This window comes from Macrosteles quadrilineatus, unplaced genomic scaffold (assembly GCF_028750875.1).
Source record: "Macrosteles quadrilineatus isolate MER2022 unplaced genomic scaffold, UCM_ALF_1.0 Scaffold_1__1_contigs__length_201487025, whole genome shotgun sequence".
NCBI lineage: Eukaryota > Metazoa > Arthropoda > Insecta > Hemiptera > Cicadellidae > Macrosteles > Macrosteles quadrilineatus.
This window is the reverse complement of record NW_026542594.1, coordinates 8,940,194-8,956,385: the sequence shown is the minus strand read 5'-3', so window position 1 is coordinate 8,956,385 and position 16,192 is coordinate 8,940,194. Positions and strand designations below refer to the sequence as shown.

The 16,192-nt window shown below is 34.5% G+C and overlaps 1 protein-coding gene across 2 annotated transcripts in view; it reads right to left on the bottom strand.

Annotated features, from left to right (window-relative positions):
* Positions 1-16,192, bottom strand: part of LOC128982420 (charged multivesicular body protein 3) — a 35,146-nt gene that overhangs the window by 5,263 nt on the left and 13,691 nt on the right. For both annotated transcript variants that reach the window (XM_054401386.1, XM_054401381.1), the window contains exon 5: positions 462-557. In XM_054401386.1, coding sequence (XP_054257361.1) covers positions 462-557 — 96 coding nt within the window. The remainder of the gene's footprint in view (positions 1-461; positions 558-16,192) is intronic.

Below are 16,192 nucleotides of genomic sequence, written 5' to 3'. Positions count from 1 at the left end.
TAAAAACTAGATGTTACATACTTAAAAAACCTTTTTTCCACTGTTCGTATGTGTACAACCTATTTCCAAAAATCTAAACTCAAGGCATGCTGCAAATCACATGTTCAATGAGAAATCTTCCAGAATGGCTGGTATCACTCAGGGTTGTAGGGGGAGGGGAAACATGCTGTCAGGGTTTAGGGACACAGAATGTGTCTGGAAGAGCATTCAAAGTGGCTGAAGTCTGAGAAGAAAGAAGAATTTTTATGGAAAGCGGCCTGATAAATGAGTCTTAAATGCAAGCCAAGGGTAGTGGTAGGAACCATCTGACGCGCCTTAACTACAAAATGCACGCTCACTCTGTGGGTACACACTCATTTGTTTGGTAGAGTAGTAAAAAGATGCATGAGATGAGTGATGTGCAACACAATTATGTGTATGCAGCCTTAGACTAGGTCAGGTTGTGTTATAAAAGTCCTCACCTTGTCAATCTCCTCCTGCGCCTCTTCCTCCATGTCTTCAGGATCATCCATCACACTCTCCATCGTATCTTCCAGCATCTCCTCTATGATACCAGCCTGTACATATTAAATGTTCTAATGACAACTGTGAGCATCATAAACCTAATCTTTAAAATTAATACGCTACACGAAACTTTGTCAGTTGAACTCCTCCGCCCCGATTATATCCATTGGCGTCTCATTAGAAAGAGCGTGTCGCGTAGATTTGCAAACTGACCTTACATTTTTGAAAAAGGCACTTGGGCTCTGCCCCAGTAGCTGTTAAATTTCCCATGTTATCCTTATGAATAACATAATTGTTTACATTTTGATCAGCTGTATAATTTAACTGCTGTAATTTATTTTTCAATTCAAAGTCATAAAAAATCATCGGAAATTATGATGACTTTTATTTGTTTTTAAATAACTACTTTACTTCTTTGCAATTGCTCGATTTCGAGCAACCTGTTTCCTAGTACTAGTTAATTTGCATAGTTTTAACACGTTGACTGCGCGTGCCGACTTTAGTCGGCGTCGCCAGCGCTCCCAAGTGGCGCGCGCCGACTAAAGTCGGCACCAGACCAACAGAAATATATTGAGTCAGTGTGAGCTTAGCCTCAGACGGAGACGTTATAATCGTTGCCAGCCTGCCAGCTTAGAATGCGAGCTTTACTTTGGAATAGGTTGGTACTAAAATTTCCCGTAAAATCCTGTCTGGCAATGCTTTTGTCCCGGTTTCGGGGATTTTTTCTCTTCAACCCACATTACAAAGACACTGGATACGGATCCATGCAGTGCTGCTACCTTTGGGTGTTTCAGTGAACTACATCCACTCTCGGGGTAACGCAGCACAGTCACCACTGCTCTTTTGTGATTCGTCAGACTGAAATATTTGAATGCCAATTGCGTTCGCTGATTCGGTTGCGCGCCGGGGCTTCGCCCGCCACTGGGGAGCGCCTGTAAAGTTGGCGCGCGCAGTCAACGTGTTAACAGTCTGTGTTGTTCTTTAGGATTATCATTACCTATTGGATAAATGTACTTTTAATGATTCAATTCAATTCAATTCAAATTATCTTTATTCATCAAGTACATTAGAAATATATACATGAATAGTGTCACATTTATTATAAGTTATAATAAAATATACTTGCTTATAGTAAATGAGAAAAATTGTAAAAGAACAAAAAACTAACAGTTAAAACATACTTTGATTGGAAAGAAAAGTCAATTACAGTTCATCAAATGAATAAATAGCCCTGCTAATGAGAAATTTCTTAAGTTTGTTTTTAAATGTGTTTATATTTACTTCTGCTTGTATGTGCTTTGGAAGTTTATTATAGAATTTTGTTCCGGCGTATTTGGGTTTTTTTTTTTGAAAAGGCGCAATTTATGAGGACTTAATGCAAACTTGCCTCGATTTCTCGTAAGATAATCATGTTTCTTTCTAACCAGCTCTATTTCATGAAATCTGTTTTTAACGGATACCACTGTTTCAAAAACATACATACCAAAAACTGTCATTATATTTTCTGTTTTAAACTTTCTCTTAACAGAAGTTCTAGGTGAAGGTTGTAAATTATTCTTATAGCTTTTTTTTGCATTCTTAATATAGATTTTAAGTTTCTCTTATTGGATGAGCCAAGGGAAATCCCAAATGAAATCACTGAATGTATGTATGAAAAGTAAACCAACTTCAAAGCTTCTATTTCACAAAATTTTTTTAGTCTAGTTAAGGCGTATAATCCAGAAGAAACTTTTGAAAGTACTTTTTCAACATGACAGTTCCAATTTAGTCTTTTATCTATTACTAATCCTAAAAATTTAGTACTATCCTTAACTTCAATGGTTTTATTATTAAATTTAATAATCGGTAGACGTTGATTTCTGGTTGTTCGAGTTTGAAAATTTATGATACTTGTTTTATCCACTTTGAGATTTAGATTTTGGGAGTTAAAAAATCATTTAAAACACGTATGTCTGATTTTGCATTGCTTTCTAATTCTTCATTTGTTGAGGCTATGATTTTAAAATGATTAAATCCACATGTATTCATTCTACACTTATTCCTTATCTTCACATTAAATCTTCACATTAAACTGCAAGTCCAGGTGTGTTAGCATCAAAATCATTAAATCACATTCCACATCTCCACCATGAGGAAGTATGCCAACTCACACTTGAAAACCTATGAGATAAAACTGTGATGCAATTTTACAACACTGATTCTTAGCAAGTGCTTATGGCTATGAAGGAATCCACAAGCCAAGTTATGGCTATATAGAACATGGTTGCAAATATATTGTGATTGTTCACCATGGTATCTATCTATCATGTGTGAAACTGTTTATTGTGAACAAACACTACTCCTCCCTAATTTGTGGACTAATATAATTTGTGTATTACGATAATTTGTTTTACATTTAAGCTTTTTAGGGACATATGTCCATACCAGCTACTAGTATACTATTAAATTCAAAGTCAAACTGCTCCCTGTTGTTAGGTAAAATTTTTATTTGTTAACACACTTTAAATATAAATGGGCTATATACATTTTAATGTAATATACTATATAAAAAATACACTTTTTTAAAGCTGTTTTAGATCAAATTGGATTCAAATAAGTTTGTTGTTGTTGTCATATTTGAATTCTTTACCTAGTATGTTAAAACGACTATGTTCTTAATTTTATATTATTTGAAATGAGCAAGATAAAATATAGCTGGTGTCTATAAGCGAATAGTAAGTTTCAGTAATTTATCAAAACATCAGAAGTTTGGAAAGGAATTTTCATTTATTCTTGTCTGACATGTAATTGGCCTTTGGTTTAATCCTTTCAGTGCTATGAAACAATATATGGTTGTATTAAAAATTCTCTAAGGGATATAGAGAGGAAGGTTATTTTAACAAAAAGTAGCAAAACGGCCATTGGTGACCTGCATGTTCATAGGATACACTATCAACCACTTAGCTAAAAGATTCGCCCAATCCGATGATTTCGAGGTGTATGTCTAAACCAAGGATTATGAACACCTCACTATGCCCCAGTGGTTATAGTACTACAGTAGACTCCTCTAGTTCTGCCACCTCGGGACCGGACCCCCGGCCGAACTACAAAATGGCCGGACTATCCGGATGTACGACAAAAATTTAAAATAACCCTATTTATTGCATCACCTACAGATAAATTAAACAGAGACTTAGTTTATATGTATTAATTAAATTAATTAATTTTAAATGACTTACTTCTCTGTAATATCGCAGATATATTAAATCTGTCTCCTCTATATATATCCTACTAATATTATAAATGTGAAAGTATGGATGTTTGTGTGTAACTCTGAAGTTCCATCACGTGAAAACTAAAATTACTGGAAGTCAAAGCCGGTACTTATGAAAGCACTGCACTTATGAGGTAGCCTACTTATGCAGAGGGTTGTCTTGAGAAGTTGAGAAAATCCTATAGGGCTATGTCCCACGGACAAAATGAGAGTTAAAATTAAAAAAATATAAAATTTTTTTATTTTTTATTATAAAGTTAAGAAAAACTATAAAATTAATTTTATAATTTTTTTATTATAAAATTAATTTTATAATTTTTTTATTATAAAATTAAATTGTCATAACCTAACCTAACTCACCAAATTTGCTGATAATGAAATTATAAATGCATCAAATTCAATTTTTCAATTATAAAATTAAACTGTCATAACCTAACCAAACTTGCTGATAATGAAAAAATCTAATGGAGGTTTACTAATCGAAAAATAGTTCTATTCATAAAATCTATCTATACAATTCTGTAAGACAAAATTTTTTCCAGAAAATTGTGGATGTCTGGAAAGTTGCAGAAAAGTGGGAGAGGTCTTAAATTAAAGGTCTTGGCCCCAGGGACTCGGGAAAAATAGCAGAATTCCCATAAAGTTACCAGAAAACGAGATATAACGTAAAATATCCACCATAAGAAATGCATGGGGACTGAAAAACGTCTGCAGTCTATCAGCTGTTACTTATTTATTTGCAATGTTGACATTTATTCCGAAAGTCAATGTTGGTAAATAATGTTCCAAAATGAATTGTATTTGTTTAATTTTTTTGTTTTCCGTTTTTTATAATGAGTGAAGTAACTAGACAGGTAAGGGGAAGACCTGCAAGACGTGGAAGAGTGTCCAGGAATTCAACAGATTTAAGAAATGCTGAAAGAGAATGTCATGTAGGGCCTAACTGTGAAAGAAATCCAGAAGCTGTTTTACAACCTGTCTTTAGTAGAACGCTGGAAAATGAGTTGAGTGTTCTTACTCACAATCTAGGTCCTCTTAACAGCACTTGCATGTATTGTGGCGCATTTCACTTTGCAGAGGAGGCCACAAATGGACATTTCAACGCATGTTGCCACAATGGACATGCCACAACCACAAGTAAATGACAAACTAAAAGAACCGTTTTTACATGATTCGAACTTCATAAAAAACATAAGACAATACAACAGTGCAATGGCTTTTGCGTTGCTTTCCAAATTATGAAAATTGGTTTAAAATTAAGGTACAAATTCATAGATATATTTCTGAGTTACTACCGCGAAATGGGTAGTTAATAATTAATAATAATTTTAACCTTTACATTTGGTTCTCAAAATGGAAACTATAGCAGAATTTCGTAAGATTACAAAACAAATCTTCAAATTTAGACTAGAAAAGATGTGCTGTATGATTTCAGCTCTGATTCGTCGTTCTCCGGGCTCAGGCCAAACCGTGTGCACGTTTCCATTTGTTAATATGTTTTTATATATGGTTTTTTATTTTAGTCTAAATTAGGGGCTATGGCCCCTACAGGCCACTAGTAAAATTATAAATGTCTTAAATTCTAACAAAAGATGTACAGTTAAGAAGTAATCGCATTCCAAGCAAAATCTTTGACAAGAAGTTAATGTCACTGGTGGGATTCGATCTCGTTACCTTCTGCATATCAGTCTGGTGCTCTATCCATTTGACCATGAACACCGTTGACTGCCTTTCCATATCATTGTGGTAACGGTGTTTCCTCAGCCAATAGAATGTTCTCATTTTGTCCGTATTAAAAATCCGCAGCCGAAATAAAAATTAAGAGTCCCACAGGGGTTCAAAGTCTTACGAGTCTTCATATTTAAAAGGAATTAAAGAACTTCACCAGATGTTTCAACTAAACAAGTAGCTTCTATGATATTTAATAGCATTAAAAATTTCAAGGTTTACCAACAGAGTGCAGCACTATTAATTTGTTTGACTTTCTCCCGCTTTACTCAATATATGGAGAAAGTATTGTTTTCGTCAACATTTTCAATCACAATTCATGTTTCTGGCCCCTGGACTATATTGTTAAGACAATTATCTATATACTAGCAGAGTACCCGTCCTTTGTACGGGGTTGGCATAGAAGTATAAAATGCTTATTGCAGTTACGGGAGATGATGAACCTTATAAATATAACATATAATATAATATAACATATAAATATAATAATAAATTATTATTATATATTATAAATATAATATATAAATATAACCTTATAGTTACAAAATGAACCTCATATTCATTTTGTTCGGAAAGAACAGGAGAATCTATAAATAGTAATATCATAATGATTTAGATAGTGTATTTTATCGGTAAAGTGAAAAAAATAAAAAAATTGATTTTTTTTTTAAATTTCAAAAGCGGCCCTGGTATTTTTTTTCTACGGATTTTTTATGGGAAATTCATTATATACATTTTGTAGACAATCTAATTCCCTACATAGAAATATATAACATGTTAGGAAAATATTTTTTTTTTATAAGTTTTTGGGGCAAAATATAATGACAAACGGAGAACCGAAAAAATTGAAAACCGTACAGTGTTACTTTATGTTGTAAAAAGTTATATATGTGTATACTAATGATGATATATACATGTTTGTAAAGCTAATGAAGTAAGGAATCCAAAAAAGTCATAAAGTTTATGGTAAAAATAATTTTTTACCTATAAACATATGTATAAGAAATAATGTTTTTATATTTTAGCGATTTCTAAAAAAAAAAATTCACAGTATTTAGTATACAACTTTTGTACCAAATTTTTTTACTTCAAACCAACATAATAATCTTGTAGTGTATTCAATTACCTACATAAAAATGTATAACATGTTAGAAATATTTTTTTGTAGGTACGTAATAGGGACATAATAATACAATAACCGCAAAACCGCAAATAAGTGTAAACTATAGCCTACAGTGTTTGTTTGTGTTGTGAAACATTATGTAGCCTGATGATATGTAGCCTACATATTTGTAAAGCTTATGAAGTAAGGAATCCAAAAAAGTCATATGTATGATGGTAAAAAGTTATTTTCACCTATGATCATGTATCAATTTGAGAACGTTTTGAATTTTTAGCGTGTTTCGAGAAAATGGAGTGTACAGTATTTAGTAGCCTATATAATTTTTTTACCACATTTTTTACACCCAAACCAATATAAACATGTTGTAGTGTATTCATTTACCTTTATAAAAATGTATAACACCTTGGGTAAATCATTATATAGCATATATAGCACCTCTGAATGTCAGAATCGTCATTTTTGGAGATGATGCTAACAAAATACAGTAGTATTTAGTATAGGCTATAACTTTTTTACACAATTTTTTACCCCCAAACCATTATAAACATGTTGTAGTGTATTCATTTACCTTTATAAAAATGTATAACACCTTGGGTATATCATTATATAGCATATATAGCATGGCAAACTAAGGTCCGTCTCGTACAACAATCTCTGAATGTCAGAATCGTCATTTTAGGACATGATGCTAACAAAATACAACCTTTTATGAACACTATTTCACACAATTTAGTAATATTTATGCATGAAGATTACTGTTATACACACACACAAACTTCACTAACACTAACACTACGAACTAATAACGTATTTAGTAATAAATCGCGGATAACACGAGAACCGGCAACAACATAAACAAACACAATGGCGAATACAAGACAGCTGACAGACTGTAGCAGTAATGACTCACTTCCTTCGTCTACATGCGAGCATACAGAAAAAACCCTGAGTGCAGGGCTGCCACTCTCTGAATCTAAATTTCTTCCTCTTCAAAATGATATACTATATGACTAGTAATAATAAATTACACTGTATGTAATTCGTATTTTCCACATCGTCATCTGGAGTCGATTGGCCATTTGTTAAAAATTTCAAAAACAGCTGTTTTCATAAAATCGTACCGGTTGTGCAATCAATATTTCGTTATAAATATTACTACCACAATGAAGATAAAATCAATGGCTATCCAGTGGTACCACTCGCAACATCCCACGACGAAAATTACCCGAGCAGGGTAATGCCAAACAAGACGTGTTTTGCCAGTTCCCAAGTGTCGGCTGCAAAAGTCGTGCCCCGTCGAAAATTCATTTGATTTCTAATCGTCGTGACATTGTTATATACCTGCTACAGAGTTTGTTTATGTAATAAAATGAAAGTTCAGAATGTGATCTTTCGAATGGTATATATATTATTCTCATCTGAGTTGATTGTAAGTGTTTTTTTTTACCGCTAAAAAATTTTCGGTCCAGATCGTCACAAGGAGTTGTTGGCCATTCTAAGCATCAACGTCAGATCGTCACCAGGAGTCGATCGGCCACTGCTAGGGTTAATACGCGACATGAAACTTTGTGAACGATAAGGCTTTTTTGTTTTAAGATTTAACCCCACATATTATATACCAAAATGTTCGTCTAGGTGTGTAGATGTGCAAACTGGCTTTAGATTTTCGAAATATATCTTTTTAAGGGTGTGGGCTGCCCTCAAAGTTCCTTCCATAAGGATAACATTGTGATTGATTTGAATGTTATTATATTCTGAAACAGATGTCAATACATTAGTTTACAGAAAAATTAAATCCCAGCTGTTTTGTTTGGTTTTGGAATGTAAACAGTTTGCGTGTTTTTAAAAGTAATTAGAAACCCGGCAAAGAAATGTTACCTATGGGACACGACGGGAGAAAAGTTTTACATTATATTTTCGTTTAAACATGCCAAGGACCCGACAACAAAGAAATATTGCCGGTCGGACACGGAGAGTCAACATACGGCAAGCAATACAAAATGTAAGGACGAGGAGCTGGAACAATTGGTGGCAACGTGTGCTTACAAAATTGCACTGACAAATACAAGAATTCAGCAGCATTCACTTGGCGAGATGGCATTAAAATGTCAGAAATGTGGTGCGCTACATTTTAAAGAAGAACAAAGAGGACGAGGCAAAGGATTTTCATCCTGCTGCCATAAGGTAACTTAATGGAGCAAATCATTTAAGGAAAAACTACAAAGAGAACATTAGATCGTACAACTCTGCGTTCGCAATGGTTAGCACTTGAGCTAAAATTGAAGAAGATAGCGATGGAGGGCCTTTCATGTATAAGGTGCACGACACAATTTATCACTTAATAGGCACCTTTCAACTGTCAGAAGGGGAGCATCCTACATATGCCCAAGCTTATATCTATGGACGTCGAAACCGCTGTTCAAGAAAGAATGCTAAACAAAGCTAATGGCTCTTGCAGCACTGAACTCGTGCACATTTTGACTCAACATTTGGTTGATATTAATCCATGCGCGCAAATTTTCGCCATGATGAGCTCCGTGCTGCAAAATACTCCTACTGAACAGCAAAAAGACCTTAGCATGCATATAGCCAACGATCGAGCTCAAGATCAACGTCGATACAACGACGCAACTTCTAACGACGTTGCTATAATATCCTAACTTATTATTCGTGCGAATTCGCACAGGTTCACCTAGTAGGTATTTTATTTTACATACCTCCGTCAAATAGTCCAACGATTAATATGTATGTTTGTCCTTTATGCGTTACCAAAACGGCCATCCGATTGTGATGAAACTTTGGGAAGTTGTTCTATACAATATGCACTCCCGGGAAGGTTTCTGTCCCATTCCCATTCTTGAACTCCTTTGGGGCTCCACCTTTGCTATGGTCAGCTCTGAACTTCATTTTGACGAGAGGGTTACACAGGGGATCTACAATTTCTAGATCCATGACACGTTTTACCACCGAGTAGGTAATCTAATTACTCAAAAAGATCATTATCCTGAATACGCACAGATCTATAAGTAACACGTTGGCACTGGAACCTAACAGCGCATGTAAAACAATTAAAACAAAAAATGCAATGAAAAAAGATGCCAGAAATAGGGTCACAATGCCAACCCATTTGCCCAATCTTTTAAAACTGAGGCAGAAATTTGTAGGGACGAGAGTTCTGAGGAGTCAAGTTAGATTCTTATGTGCATAGTAAGATACAAAAGAAGTGACTTCCCTCACTACAATGATGCTAACTGTAGATGTCGTAGCTATTTTAAAGCTGAAAACAGCACTACCTGGCCAAATAAATCTTTTGTTTTTTCTTTATTTTCAAAAACTAATAGTGTTAAACGTGAATCCGTTCTAGATAAGTCGTTAAATCCACTCTTATGTGCCCAACCAGAGACTTTGGTTGAGGCACCTAATTTAAACACGCCTGAAACAGAACATATCGTAGAAATAATTTAATAATTCTATTGTACGTGTCGTACTGGTTGTCGTCAAGAGAGGGATTTATCTTGCTACATTAGGTCTGAAAAGATAAATTTACAGTGTGTGGTTGGCATCTACGTTCTCATAGAGGACACCCGCCTACGGTACGTAAGAGATAACAAAAGCAGTATGAGAACGGATCTATTTTTAAATATTGTACCGTAAATTACTTATATAGTTTTTTACAACATAATATTTTTCACATTTCTGCAATCAGTCATAGAAATTACTTAAGAGTGACTCTATGATTGAGGTTTTGCTGTTTATGTTTTTTGTGCTTCATTATTTTATTACAAGTTGCAGTTTTGCTTGATTTAGAGCAACAGGTTATCTAGTAGATATAAAAAGATATTTTTTAGTTTTTATTTAAATAAAAAAAATTTGCTATCTGTATACATACGAAAGGCCGACTGGGCCTGGGTTAATGTAAATCATTACTGAAATAATAGACTGTTGAAATATGTTTATTAATAGTATAAAATAAAATTCAAGTTGAATGACATAGCTCTAATAAAATTATAAGGAGTTTTTATTTTATCGAATACTATGACAGCTTATAACTGGAACTCAGCGGCTTCTTATTATTGGACGAAACGAAGTGAAGTCCTCACTGTCAGCCTATAAAAATTCCATGCTAAAACTATGTTAATAAAAGGCTCTTTCATTACAGCATTAAAAAATCTGATTCTTGTACCACGGATTTATTTTTTTGTGTAGTTCTTAATAAACTATATTCCAATAAATTTCGTGAATGCTTTCGATTTAACTTAACTCAATAAAGTTAGTTATTTGATAGGTTTTTTTTTACTCGGTTAGTTGTTCATTTGACTAGCGAAATCAGCCGTCCGTCGTCAGCCGTGAAATAAAAACATTGTGTGTTGTGTTGTTTTTGTAAATTTATTTATTTAATTGCCTTGATTTAAACTTTTATTTTATTAAAAACTTTTTTTATCATGCGTTACATTAAGTTTACATCTCTAAATTCTTCAACTTACTCTATGATTGAAACCGTGCTTAAGTTGGCTACTAAAGGGTGTCCCAATAAGAACGCCGGATTTGAAATGTTAACAAACCATATATTTTCATGCTAAATTTACAATATGAAACATGAATCTTAAAGCATAGTATCTCCGATTAGTAATTGAGTATTATGTCTTGTAAGTGCCAACCTGCTGAATACTGACAGGCCCGACATCTCTTGACAAAGTTTTCCATCACTTTTTCACACACTTCCTGTTGAATTCCATTAATTGCACGAATCATTTCCTCCTTCAAGTCTTGGATTGGTTGAGGATTATTGGCGAAAACAAGCGACTTTAAATATCCCCAGAATGGAACTGAGCCAATTTATTCGAACTTAGAAATCAATCTTCGGACAGATGGATCATTTGGTGCACTGCCCCGGCCGTAAATAGCGCGCAGCTTCCGTACTTGTAGTGCACTTTAACTATGACCACGCGTTGATCCGTCGTGTAACGATTCATGACTACACATGGGACCTAATACTGATAACATCGCTGATAATTTGGGAATTTCTATTGAAATACAGATAAGGATAAGACGCTCCTCAAATCCGGCGTTCTTACTGGGACACCCTTTACTAAGGGTTAAGTTCATTGCATTTAAAATAGGTAATGTAAAAAATAATGTTGTAAACATCTATTCTCAGATATCACTCTTTAGATTTTATTAGCTTTGACTAATCCTAATAAGAAACCCAGTAGTTGTCAGTGTCGGTTGTACTGGACCATCATTTTTTCAGATTAAGGTAACTTACTACTACTGTACCAATAAAGGCCTAGGTTAGGTAGCCTACCTATCCACTCTCAAACATAGATTTAGTACAAAATAAGACATTTTATTGACCGTTAAGTAACTACAAAATACAAAAGGTCTTGTCAATTTTAAAATAAGTTAGCTACATAAAATCTAATGTAGAAGGTACGTTAAGCTAGGCCTCTAACTTAGAGGCCTAGACTGGGCTATGCTCTAGCATAGGGGCATAGTTAAATTAGGCAACAAATTAATTTTTATATAGCCTAAGTTAGGCCATAGCATTATGTTTTTAAATTGAGGGGCATACTTTTAACCGATTTTAACTTAAGTCCCTAAGAAATATTAAGTTAAGTTAGGGCTAAACCCCCAACATTTTTACAGCCCACTTCTGTTCAAATTAGGGAGTTGTAACTTAGGTTGGTCAACAGATTAAGTTACCTAAATAGTAGAAACTTGTTTAACTTAGGTAGGTAAGTTTGGCCTGTTAAGTTATACACCTAGGCTGGGCTATGTTTTGGGGGTTTAATTAACTTAGGCAACTACCGTAAATAATTTCTAGATAGACCTAGGCATTTAAGTTAGCCTTAAGTTATGATTTTAAATGAGTGGCCTCCTTTTAACTGATTAAGTTAGTGGTGAGCTTTATTAATTGGATATTACATTCCAATTATCATCAGACCCAATGCAGGCTATTTTTTGGTTTGCGATTTGGCTATAAACATTAGCGTAACCTGTTATAAGTTATCAAAACAATTCATTAGGGCCTACTTGAATTATAATTAGAACAACAACTAAGTTAACTCTACTATAGGCCTAATTATTGTTAATGTTATCAGAGGATTAAATTTAAAGCATATATAGAAACAAGAACCACTAAGTACATTTGAAGTTACGAGGTTGGTTTTAGCAAATTGCCCTAATTAGGAAAGTAGCTATTACCGTAGGTAGCACGGTAAGATTTAGGCCCGGGACCAATTTGCTTTTTTGTTTTGATGTCCTCAGAGACCAAAAACACCATTCGTTCAATTTTTATATACAGTACCTATGAATATATACTGTTATCTAACTTACGTGTCCGTGAACACGATAACTTGAGTAATTATTGTCAGATTTTAATGAAATTCGGTTGATGGTGAGTAAGGTGGGATAAACTTGGATGAGTTTGAGAATTGTCATTATCGTACCATGGGAACGGGGTTTTATAGGGTGAAAATAGGGGTTTCTCATTATTGACCCTCAAAACATAAAATTTCCCAATTTCCCTCTAGAGCTTTTTAACACGTTTGCTGCGTCCCATCAAATAGCAGGCGTAGCCCCAGTGCGGCGCAGCCCGCAGCGTCGAACAAACCCGATTGCCGGGTGATTGGCTTTCATATTTTGGTATGACGAATATCAAATAACATATGGTAATGTATTGTTTCATGACAAGAGTCCACATAGTTTGTTAAACACCCACAGTAGATGCCATTATTTAACAATAAAACACACTAATATAGCACAAAATTACAGTTAACAAACTTAATGAGTGAGTCAAAATCCACCAGGTATAGTTTCGGAACGAGTAACCATAATTAGAAACGGATTGCACCACAAAACTACCACTGTCATACACGAAGCACGGACAAAAATACTCCGACCTACACCGGAGTGCAGCTGCACTCAAACCGAATAAGTTTGGCGGGTTCATACTACCGCCCGGGCGGTACGCCGCAGCGTGGCGGAGCGCGGACCTACCGCCCGGGCGGTAACACGCACGCAATGTGTTAAAGAGAGATTCATAACGTAATTCAGTATATCAAAGTGTTTCTGTACGGTTATCAGTTAGGAAGAATATTTAAAAAATTATAATTTTAAAATTCCTATTCTTATTCTTAAAGAATATTGTAAAATGTTGTATTTTGCTTGTCTACGGATATATTTTAATCAAACATGGTAAACTTATTTATTTCATACTAAGCTGTTATTATTTTACTAATAACACATTTTATTACTGTAGTTTCCCTGTAACAGCAAACCTAGGTACTCGCTAAACCTAATGTTATTTAAATGGATTTTATTGCAAATTAATTCAGGCAAATGAAAATTTGCTTAGATGGAAGGTTTGCTGCGGCGGGGGTGTTTTAAGTTAGAGCTGTGATTGCGTATTAATCCGTAGTTTGCTTGTACGCCAGTTCAAAGCTCCTCGCCACTTACTTATATCCTTTGTCAAGAGAATGACACTAAGGTCAGTAATAGGTTTTTTTGAGCATGAGAAACATATTGAATGCTGACATTCATCACCAGATGCCTGTGACCCTGACAAAACGATAGCAGGTAAAGTGCAGAAATAGGCTAGAGAGTTAGGCTAACAAATTGCCATGAAAATGTTCATATAGGAAGCATTTGTGTTTTTTGTAGGGTAGGCACCTACCCAATCTTCCCACTGAAGACCACGAAGAAAAAAGATTTCACAGCCCTTTTTACACTCCATAACTCATTTCCACCCTTTTATCTTACTCAGTGCAACAATGCTCTCTAGCGTTCAGTCATTTGGCCATGGATGTCGGCGTCGGATATGTTTCTTATATAAAAAACCCTATTATTGACCTTATCTCGCACCTGGCAGGAGATGCAATGGTTTAAACAATTTTTTTAACACAGCGAAGCATACATGGTAGCTACAGAGCTATAAATTGTGTCAATCTGTTTACAAATGATGCCAGTTAGTGGTGAGGTAGAAGCGAAGTACGGATCCATACCTATTAACTGCCTTTCTTAAAGAAATAACACTTGAGGTGGCTTTACAAATTTTAGGAACAGTTTGCACACCTACGCGACATGCTCTTTCCAAAGATACGTGAACCAATGGTCAAAATTGTATATGAAATGGCAGTTGAGTTTAGTCGACAAATTTTGTGTAGGCGTATTATAGGCTATATAGATGTACATATTTTGCTTTGCAAGTATCCAGTAGGCCCTAGGCTATAAACAAAAGCGTATCCTTTTATCATAGAAACAAACTGTTAGGGCCTACTTGAATTATTATTTAGAAAAACCACAAACAAAACTCTAATTTATGTTTAATGTTAACAAAGATGGTCAAAAGTTTAAACTTAAAGCATATATTAGGCATGAACCAATAATGTTCAAGTTACCTAAAGGGTATTTTTAGTAATGCCTCTTTTTGCATTTAAATCAAACCAAAATTCATAGTTCCTTCGTACGCCACACAATGCCTCTGACCATTCTGACATCCTTTGTAAACAAAATGTCATACAACTTCTGAACTTCCAGCTCTGTAACTGACATGTAGGCGTACGCTTCGCTTTGTGTTTTCAAGAATTGGACTTCATTAAATCTCCTGTTGGGTAAGAGCTGGTACGAGGTAAGGTATGACTGATGTTGTTTACCATGAGAAACATGTAGAAAGCTGACATTCATTGCCAAATGACTGTGGTTTAGTTGGTTTTTTTTGTTGGGTACTCAAACTTCTCACCAAAGTCCACTAAAAAAAGGGGGATTTCCGTTCAGCTTTAGTACTGTGAAATGTGGGAATCCTATATAGGAATTATGACAAAAAGTGGCAGTTGTAATACCGTCACATAGTTAGGGCCAAACGAGTAGGCAGCAATAGTGCTGTAGCTAACATGTCCACTTTATAACGTGTATTCTCAATAGTTTTACAATCTTCATGTTAATCTACCACCATGTTCACACGATCTTGTAATGTGTGTTTCTGATCATGTTTCAAAGAGGTTGTATGGGGTTTTTGTCACTTTTGACTGTAAAATCATCAAAATTTCATGGGGTGTTATGGATGATATTCAAACAAATTAGTATTTCATGTCTATTTTCTAATGAAGAGTTGTAGAAAAAATGGTAAAATACCCTCGCCGCAGCAAACCTGCATACTGTACTAAGCGATTTTCCATTTGCCTGAATTAATTTTAAATTAAATCTAATTAAATAACACAATATTAGGTTCAACGAGTACCTAGGTTTGCTGCTATAGTGAGGCTAATCAAGTGTGATTTTACTGTTTTTAGTAAAAGTTTAGTAGCTAAGTGTAAAAAAAATTATCCAAGTTTGACCAAATTATTTTTATAAACAAGCAAACTACAACATTTTACAATATTCTCCATAAGAATAACAGGGAAATTTTAAATTTGCAATTTTTGGAATTTTATCTATAACCAATAACCATACAAAAACACTTTGGTATACTAAATTATATGTTTTTTAAGCTCTTTAAAATGGTCTAGAGAGAAATTAGGAAAATTTGTGTTTTTAGGGTCAAAAATTAGAAAAACCTATTTTTACCCCATAAAACCGGCACGGGG